This window comes from Lathyrus oleraceus, chromosome 3 (assembly GCF_024323335.1).
Source record: "Lathyrus oleraceus cultivar Zhongwan6 chromosome 3, CAAS_Psat_ZW6_1.0, whole genome shotgun sequence".
Taxonomy (NCBI): domain Eukaryota; kingdom Viridiplantae; phylum Streptophyta; class Magnoliopsida; order Fabales; family Fabaceae; genus Lathyrus; species Lathyrus oleraceus.
Genome location: NC_066581.1, coordinates 3,902,475 through 3,912,590, shown reverse-complemented (window position 1 = coordinate 3,912,590; position 10,116 = coordinate 3,902,475). Strand labels below are relative to the sequence as shown.

At 41.7% G+C, this 10,116-nt stretch overlaps 1 protein-coding gene across 1 annotated transcript; it reads left to right on the top strand.

Moving 5' to 3' along the window:
* The first annotated feature begins 2,377 nt into the window (after positions 1-2,377).
* Positions 2,378-4,279, top strand: LOC127128794 (uncharacterized). The gene has a single exon (XM_051058166.1). The coding sequence runs from the start codon at positions 2,378-2,380 to the stop codon at positions 4,277-4,279; it is 1,902 nt and encodes a 633-aa protein (XP_050914123.1).
* The last annotated feature ends 5,837 nt before the right edge of the window (positions 4,280-10,116 follow it).

Below are 10,116 nucleotides of genomic sequence, written 5' to 3'. Positions count from 1 at the left end.
CATGAAGAAGTCAGAATTCAAGAATAACTTCACCACCAAAGGAGGACTTCCAGGTTTCACTGCCAAGTTCTTAATAGGGAAGGTTTCTTATTTTGCCAGTCAAGGTTGTGATATTATTGTGGAGCATTTGTTCGCCTTGTTGATCTACGGTTTGTTACTATTTCCTAATATTGAAGGTTTTGTGGATTCATATGCTATACGCATCTTCCTAAGTGGTAATCCTGTTCCAACTTTGCTCGGAGACACCTATCATTCCATCCATTACCGTACTTTGAAAGGAGGAGGAACCATAGTCTGCTGTATACCGTTACTCTACAAATGGTTTGTCTCTCATCTTCCTAAGTCAGCTACTTTTTGGGATCACAAGTCAGGACTTCAGTGGTCACAGAGGATTATGTCTCTTACCCAGTCAGATATTGCATGGTATAGTAGAGTTTTAGACGATGTGAAGATCATTGATAGTTGCAGGGAGTTCCCCAATGTGCCCCTCATGGGCACAAAGGGAATCATTTCTTATAATCCAGTACTTGCTAGGAGACAACTCGGTTACCCTATGAAGGACAAGCCTCCTAACATTCTTTTAGAAGGTATTTTCTTGAGGGATAACGAGGAGGACCCTACCATGAAAGAGAGAGTAGTAAGAGCTTGGCATCGTGTTTGTCACAAAGGGAGACTTGAATTGGGTAAGAAAGATTGTACCTCCTATGAGCCGTACCTCCAGTGGATCAGAGCCAGAGCTATACAGTTGAAAATTCCATACCCACATCATGATCCTATCAAACCCGCTCCGTTGAAGACCCCCTACCTTCCGCTAGATGACAAAGAAGAACTCCAAGCCACCTTGGAGAGGGTCGAGAAAGAGAGAGACGCTTGGAAGGATAAGGCCCAGGTGCTCGAAATGGAAAATGAAGAACTTCAGAGACAGTTAAAGGAGCAGAGTGGAGAAGATCGTGCAGGTAAACGTCCAAGGGTGCAAGAGGATTTATTTTCCTCAGGCACAACAGATTACTCCCAGATTCCACAGTCCTCAGGTGCATGGAAAGGTCTTGTAGACAGTTTGGTGAAGGAGAAAGCTTTTATGCAGAAGGCCTATGAAGAAAGAATTGAGAGACTTGAAGGACAACTCCTACTTGTTTATGCTCGTCCTGATGACACATGTCTTTAAATGGTTTTCTTGGTTGTATTTTGGGTTGATAACTTTGTATACTTTGATAAAAATGCTTAAAATGAAAATTTTTGTTTTGTTATCAAAAATGTTTGCAATTCTATCTTTTCCTTCACTTAGAGTTCCTTGGAAAATCATTCATTTTGCATATCCATGCATCACGTGCATACAAGTTGTCTGTCTTGGTCCAGTCTGCTAACAGTTGCTTCCCGCCAGCAGATCCATTTCAAGCTGACGCATAATTACAACACAAGAGCCAACTACAAAAGAAGAATGGAGATAACAGATAACGAGAACCGAGAATTGAAAGCTCAGGTTGACCACCTTTCTGCTATGGTCGAGACATTGATAGCAAACCAAGCAGCCCAAGCTGCTCAACTTCAAACAGCACAAGCTCAGGTTGCCGAAGCACAAGATGCACAGATCCAGGCGCAAGCACAGGCAGCAGAGATGCGCAACAAAATGTTAACCGCCCGTCTACAAGCAGAGGAAGCCCAGGCTAGGGCTCAAGTTCATAATTCAGGACAGACTTCGGCACAGAATAAACCTCAAATTCAGAATCAGACAACAGCAGCACCCGTCACTACAGTCATCGCTTCAGAAATCAACGTTGTCCCAGTCACTTCTGTTACCATCACAGCATCCCGTCCTTGGGAAATACCCAGGGATCTTAATCAAGATAGAAATCAACAAGAGTTCGTTCCACCAAATGCTCCTGTCTTCACTAATGTGCCTCCCGTTGTTCACTATACTCCTCACCTAGGAGAACCTGTCTATCACGGCCCTACCCCAAGTGAGGATCCTGGTCTCAATGATAGAATGGATGAATTCCAGGATCAGTTTGCAGAATTACAAAAAGAGATAAAAGCTCTTCGTGGGAAAGAACTGTTTGGCAGAGATGTAAATGATATGTGTTTGGTTCCAGACGTAAGGATGCCAGCAAAATTTAAACTACCAGAATTTGAAAAGTACAAAGGAAGTTCTTGTCCACAGACCCATTTGGTTATGTACGTGCGAAAGATGTCAATGTACACCAACGACCAAAGGATGCTCATTCATTGTTTTCAAGACAGCCTTACCGGTGCAGCTTTACGCTGGTATATGGGATTAGACAGTTCTCAGATCAAGACTTTCAACGATTTAGGCGAGGCCTTTATCAAACATTACAAATACAACCTTGATAATGTGCCAGACCGAGATCAGTTGAGGTCCATGCAACAAAGAGAAAAGGAGACATTCCGTGAATACGCGCAAAGGTGGCGCGAAATTGCAGCACAGATTGTTCCACCTATGGAAGAAAAGGAGATGACGAAAGTGTTCTTAAAGACTCTTGATACTTTTTATTACGAGAGGATGATTGCAAGCGCTCCTACAGACTTTACTGACATGGTAAACATGGGAGTCCGTTTAGAGGAAGCAGTTCGAGAAGGGCGTCTAGTCAGAGAAGGAAGTTCATCTTCAAGCGGGGCAAAGAGGTACGGCGGTTTTATGAAAAAGAAGGAACAAGAAACTAATGTTGTGTCCTATAATCATCCAAGAAGGATCAATTATCCTTACCATTCCCAACACCAACATATAGCAGCCGTGACTCCAGTAATCACTTCCGCTCCAGTTCAAGTCCAATACCCTCAGCAGCGTACCAACCGCTTCCAACAGAATACTCACTATCAGCGACAACATCAACCTCAACAACATCAACATCAGTTACAACAACGTCCACCACAGCAGCAAAGAAGAACCAATTTTGATCCAATTCCAATGTCATATGCAGAATTGTATCCAGCTTTGATCACTAAAAACCTTGTGCAACCACGACCACGACCTCTTGTACCAGAAGTTCTACCTTGGTGGTACAAGCCAGAGGTATCTTGTCCCTTTCATCAGAATGCTCCAGGTCATGACTTAGACAACTGTTTTGCTTTAAAGTTGGAAGTACAGAAGTTGACAAGAGCAGGTATCCTGACCTTCAAGAACATGGGCCCCAATGTGAAGGACAATCCAATGCCAAGTCATGGTCCTTCATCAGTGAACAATATAGAAGTTTGTCTCAATGAACAACGTGTTACGAAGATAGAGGAGATTCGGCGGTCTTTGGTTGAAATTCATTCTGTTTTATGTGCTCGTGGTCTATTCCAACATGACCACCAGATCTGTGGTACATGTTCAGTCAATTCAAGAGGTTGTAGGAAGATTCAAGATGATTTGCAAGGCGTCCTTGATCAGGGTTTGATTCAGATTTCTAGACAAGTGAGTTCTCTAGAATCACAAGAACAAGAAGTGAATGTCATCATTCCTTGCTTCAACATTCCAGAGAAAGTAGAGATAGCTTATCATCCGAGGGAGCCGGTGGTGATTTTCCCTCCGGGCCCAATGCCTTACACTTCAGATAAAGCGGTCCCCTACCGCTATGCAACAATTATTATTGAGAACGGTAAAGAGGTCGAGATTAAAACCTTAGCCTCAGTTACCAATATCGCAGCAAATAGCCGAATGACGCGCAGTGGCCGCGTGTTCGCTCCGCCGGTTATCCCAAGTAGAAATGTTGAGAAAGATCCAGTAGTCGTGGTACCAGTGACAAGAGAAGCAGAAGGGCAAACAAGCAATTCAACCCTTGACAAAGAAACAGATGAACTACTCAGAATTATCAAGCTCAGTGACTACAAAGTGGTAGATCAGTTGCTACAGACACCGTCAAAAATCTCGATCCTGTCCTTATTATTGAACTCAGTTGTCCACAGAGAAGCACTACTGAAGGTGCTTGATCAAGCCTTTGTAGAACAGGATATAACAGCAGAGCAGTTCAACAATGTTGTAGGCAGCATCACTTCATGCAATGGCTTAGGCTTTTGTGATGAAGAACTGCCAGAAGAAGGAAAGAATCACAACTTCGCTCTCCATATCTCAGCCAGTTGTCAAGGGGATTCTTTGTCTAATATCCTAATTGACACCGGTTCATCTCTGAATGTCATGCCCAAGTCTACCTTGTTGAAGCTAAAGTACAAAGGGGGGCAAATGCGGCACAGTGGAATTATTGCGAAAGCGTTCAATGGATCAAGAAAAACAGTCATTGGAGAAGTTGATTTGCCTATTGGTATTGGACCACACGTATTCTAGATCACTTTCCAGGTTATGGACATAGTGCCAGCTTATAGCTGTCTGCTCGGACGCCCATGGATTCATGAGGCGGGTGCCATTACATCCAGGTTACACCAAAAGTTAAAGTTTGTCAAGAATGGGCAAATAGTGACGGTTAATGGGGAGCAGGCTATGCTGATTAGCCACCTTTCATCGTTTAGTGTGATAGAAGTAGACGAGACGGCTGTTGAAACTCCATTTCAGACCCTGACCATTGATGATCACAAGAAAAGTGAAGGTTCAATCGCGTCATTCAAAGACGCCCAGCAGATTGTCAAGACAGGTCCTACAGAAATATGGGGCAAGGTGATAGAGTTGCCAGAAAACGTTAACCATACAGGATTAGGCTTTGTTGGTGGAAAACAAGTGCAGACTTCAGTGGTGCGACCTTTCAAAGATATCTTTCACAGCGGTGGGTTTATCAACATGGTAGCAGTTGAAGAGGATACTTTTGAGAAAAAGACAGAAGACGAAGGCCCCAGATTTGTGACACCAGGAGTAGTTATGAAGAACTGGACCGCAGTTGACATCCCACATTGTGTCCACATATCAAAGTAATTAAGCTCGTCAGTTTTCAAAAATCTTCCGCATTAGCCCAAAGCGCGAAGCATTAATTTTGTAAAATGGGAACTTTTGTCAAAAACGTACTATCAATGAAAAAGATCTTTTGTGTTCCCATACACTTGGGTCTTTTTATCTTTTCAGCCTTTTCGGAAAATGGTAAAAAAAAAAAACCTTAAAAAGAACACATTTTTGCATGTCATGGTCAGTCCTCTAAAAACAATTGTTTGTGCAGGTTACTTAAACCCGTTGAACACAATGACATCATGCCCTCTCCCAACTTTGAACATTCTGTATTCGAAGCTAAAGAGGAAGAGTGGGATGAGATTCCAGAAGAGGTCGCCCGCCAGCTTGAAAGTGAAGAAGACACTATTCAGCCATACAAGGAACCTTTGGAAACAATCAACTTGGGTTCGGAAGAAAATGTGAAAGAAGTCAAAATTGGAGCATTGTTATCCCCACAGGTCAAGGAGCAATTGATCAGCCTGTTGAAAGAGTATGTAGATGTGTTTGCTTGGTCTTATCAAGATATGCCTGGTCTCGACACTGACATCATAGAGCACAAGCTACCTTTGAAGCCAGAATGTCCACCGGTCAAACAGAAATTAAGAAGAACACATCCAGATATGGCCGTCAAGATTAAAGAAGAAGTTCTGAGGCAAATAGATGCTGGTTTTCTTGCCACTTCAGTGTATCCAGAGTGGATAGCAAATATTGTGCCAGTTCCTAAGAAGGACGGGAAGGTACGAATGTGTGTCGACTATCGTGACTTAAATAGAGCAAGCCCAAAGGATGATTTCCCCCTGCCTCACATTGACATGTTGGTAGACAATACAACAAAGTTTGACATATTCTCCTTCATGGACGGATTCTCCCGGTATAACCAGATCAAAATGGCTCCCGAAGACATGGAAAAAACTACCTTCATAACACCATGGGGAACATTCTGTTATCAAGTAATGTCGTTTGGGTTGAAGAACGCAGGTGCTACTTACCAGCGAGCCATGACAACGCTCTTTCACGACATGATGCACAAAGAGATTGAGGTTTATGTGGATGACATGATCGCGAAGTCTCATTCAGAAGAAGGTCACTTAGTAGATCTATTGAAGCTGTTTCAATGATTGAGGAAGTTCCGTCTTCGCCTCAATCCGAACAAATGCACATTTGGCGTCAGGTCAGGTAAACTCTTGGGCTTCATTGTCAGCCAAAAAGGCATTGAAGTTGATCCAGATAAAGTAAAAGCTATCCAAGAGATGCCCGCACCAAAAACAGAAAGGGAAGTGAGAGGTTTTCTAGGACGATTGAATTACATATCCCGGTTTATTTCTCACATGACTGCCACTTGTGAACCTATCTTCAAATTGCTGAGAAAGAGTCAGAATTGTGTTTGGACAGAGGATTGTCAGAAAGCATTTGACAGTATCAAAGAGTACCTCATGGAGCCTCCTATCTTGGTACCACCTGTTGCTGGAAGACCGTTGGTTATGTATTTGACAGTGCTTGAGAATTCTATGGGCTGTATTCTGGGTCAACAAGAAGAAACTGGAAAGAAAGACCATGCCATTTACTACTTAAACAAGAAATTTACTGACTGTGAATCACGATACTCCTTACTCGAGAAGACATGTTGTGCATTGGCTTGGGCTGCTAAGAGATTGAGGCAGTATATGTTAAGTCACACCACTTGGTTGATATCCAAAATGGATCCAATCAAGTACATTTTTGAGAAGCCTGCACTCACTGGTAAGATTGCAAGATGGCAGATGCTGTTATCAGAATACGACATTGAGTATCATACCCAGAAAGCTATCAAGAGCAGTGTGTTGGCTGAGTACCTTGCTCACCAACCCGTTGAAGATCACGATGATAATGAGGATGAGTTTCCTGATGAAGATGTCATGTTCCTAAAATCCAGAGATTGTAAAGAGCCACTTCCTGAAGAAGGACCTGAACCAGATTCTCAATGGGGTTTAGTATTTGATGGAGCTTCCAATGTTTATGGACATGGAGTAGGTGCAGTCATTATCACTCCAGAAGGTTCTCATATTCCTTTCACGGCAAGAATTTGCTTTGAATGTACAAACAACATTGCTGAATATGAAGCCTGTATCATGGGTCTTGAAGAAGCCATTGACCTCCGCATCAAAAATCTTACTGTTTATGGTGACTCAGCGTTAGTTATCAATCATATCAAAGGAGAATGGGAAACACGCCACCCTGGCTTGATCCCATACAAAGACTATGCAAGAAGATTGTTGACTTTCTTCACCAAGGTTGAATTGCATCACATTCCTCGGGATGAGAATCATATGGCGGATGCTCTAGCTACGTTGTCTTCAATGTATCAAGTGGGTTTTCCAAACTAAGTACCCAGAATTGTGATCAAGCGACTTGATAGACCAGCACATGTGTTTACAGCTGAGGCCAGTTTTGATGATAAACCATGGTACCACGATATCAAGCATTTCCTTCAGACTCAGGAGTATCCTCTTGGAGCAACAGAAAAAGATAAAAAGACTTTGAGAAGATTGTCAGGCAGTTTCTTCCTTAATCAGAATGTGCTCTATAAGAGGAATTATGATATGGTCTTACTCAGATGTGTTGACAAAAAGGAAGCAGAAATGTTGATGAAAGAAGTTCACGAAGGGTCCTTTGGTACTCATGCAAACGGCCACTCTATGTCAAGAAAGATGTTGAGAGCTGGTTACTACTGGTTGACCATGGAATCAGATTGCTACAAATTTGTAAAGAAGTGTCACAAATGTCAGATCTATGCTGATAAGGTTCATGTACCACCAACCTTTTTGAATGTGATTTCTGCTCCTTGGCCATTCTCAATGTGGGGCATTGACATGATCGGTATGATTGAACCTAAAGCTTCCAACGGACACCGTTTCATTCTCGTGGCAATTGATTACTTCACCAAATGGGTGGAAGCAGCTTCGTATGCAAAGGTGACAAAGCAAGTGGTGGTCAGATTCATCAAAAATAATCTCATTTGCCGATATGGCATTCCAAATAAGATCATCACTGACAATGGCTCCAATCTGAACAACAAAATGATGGATGAATTATGTGAAAGTTTCAGGATCGAGCATCACAACTCTTCTCCTTACCGTCCCAAGATGAATGGGGCAGTTGAAGCTGCAAATAAGAATATCAAGAAGATCATTCAAAAGATGGTTGTTACCTACAAAGATTGGCATGAAATGCTGCCTTTTGCACTACACGGATATAGAACATCAGTCCGTACTTCAACTGGGGCAACCCCATTTTCACTTGTATACGGTATGGAAGTTGTGTTACCGATAGAGGTTGAAATTCCATCAATGAGGATACTAATGGAAACTCAGTTGTCAGAGGCTGAATGGTGTCAAAGCAGATACGATCAGTTGAATTTGATTGAAGAAAAAAGAATGATTGCCTTGTGCCATGGACAGTTATATCAAAAGAGAATGAAGCAGGCATTTGATAGGAAGGTTAAGCCGAGAGAATTCAAAGAGGGTGACCTTGTGCTCAAGAAGATGATACTATTTCACAATGATTCTAGGGGCAAGTGGACTCCTAACTATGAAGGACCCTATGTTGTCAAGAAAGCCTTCTCAGGCGGTGCTTTAATTCTTACAAACATGGATGGTGAAGAGCTTCAACGTCCCGTGAATACAGATGCAGTCAAGAAATACTTCGCCTAAAAAATGAAAAGAACAGCTCGCTAAGTTGAAAACCCGAAAGGGCGGCTTAGGCAAAAATGAGCGTCTCGGTGGACTGAAAACCTGAAAGGGCGGTCCAAGCAAAAATTAGAGACATAAAAAAAAAAAAAACAAAGAGAATATTATCCTGGTAGATTGAAAACCCGAAAGGGCAATCTAGGCAAAAGTTAGGGATTTCAGGCAAGTAACTGCATAACAGAGATAAGATCATTGAAGTATCAGAATATTTTCAACAGTTCTCCAACTTTCTCAAGGCTGCAATACAGGTCAAAAGTGGAAGAGAGAATGATGTCATTGTAGTTTAACGTACCCTTTTTCCACGAAATTACCATTTTCCAATTTATAAAGATCTATGGAATCACGTTGTTGGCTGATTACCATCCTATCAAATCAATTTGAGCCTTTCTATATTTCTTGGCACTCTTAATTTTCATTTCAATTTACGAAAGTTCTTTTACTTTGACAGATATGTTTTGAAACAAAAGTTTTGAATTAAAAACAGTTTTTGAAAAATATAAAGATTATTTATTTTGATTTGTGGACATCAATAAAAGGATTGAGACATGTGGTCCCAGTAATTCTGAAATCATGTGATTCCCACTAGACATGTTCATGTTACTATCCTTATATGTATATGATGAAAAAATCTCCACAGGTGTCTTGGCAGTAATATTTCTCCAGCAGAGGTTGTGATTCTGGATATCCCCAGCTATGCTTCCTAGTTTTCCTCAAGAGATCATGCAAGAAATATTTCAAGAAGTTTATTCCCTTCACTTGGGGCATGAAGACTCCCTAGTTAATTGATCATGAAGACTCCCCAGTTAATTGATCATGAAGACTCCCCAATTAATTGAACATGAAGACTCCCCGGTTAATTGATCATGAAGACTTTGATCCAGGTTTTAAGTTACAGATTTGGCCTATGGGATTACTACAGGTATTTCCCCAGTAATTTATTAAGGAGGGATCAGCAATGTCCCCAACAGAGGATGAGAAGGAAGATTTGATTTCCCTGAGCAGGAGTAATACAGAGGTCTCCATCCCTCAGCGAGTGAAGAAAGTTGATATTCAGAAACTACAGGGAATCTCCTGTTGTTCTCTGTCCATTCAATAGAAGGATATGTCTCCTCCTCAGTAATGTTTTGTAGTAAAAGAAGAGTGTGTTATGCATTTTAAGCAAATTCAAGAATTGCAGGATTTCTCCTGAATTCTCATTTATATTCAAAGGTCAGACATCACTGTTCCCCGGCAGAGTCTCCTAGAGGAAAGATCTCGTAACCAGATATCAGACACCATAATCCCCTGCAGAGTCTTCAGATACAGAAAGTCTCCATGATAATTAAAGCAAAAAAATCAAGGATAAATTTCCCCTATATTCTTATTCCCTGGAAAGATACCACCTATCCCCAGCGGACTTTATCCCCAACAGAGTCTTCCAGAAGAATAATCCCTTCTGCATTATCAGCAAATTCAAGAATTGCAGGACTTCTCTTACAATATCATCTTATTTCCAGAGGATAACACCTTGTATCCCCAGCGGAG

Coding starts and splice junctions, on each gene's coding strand:
- LOC127128794 (XM_051058166.1), top strand. CDS start 2,378: ATGCAACAAAGAGAAAAGGAGACATTCCGTGAATACGCGCAAAGGTGG.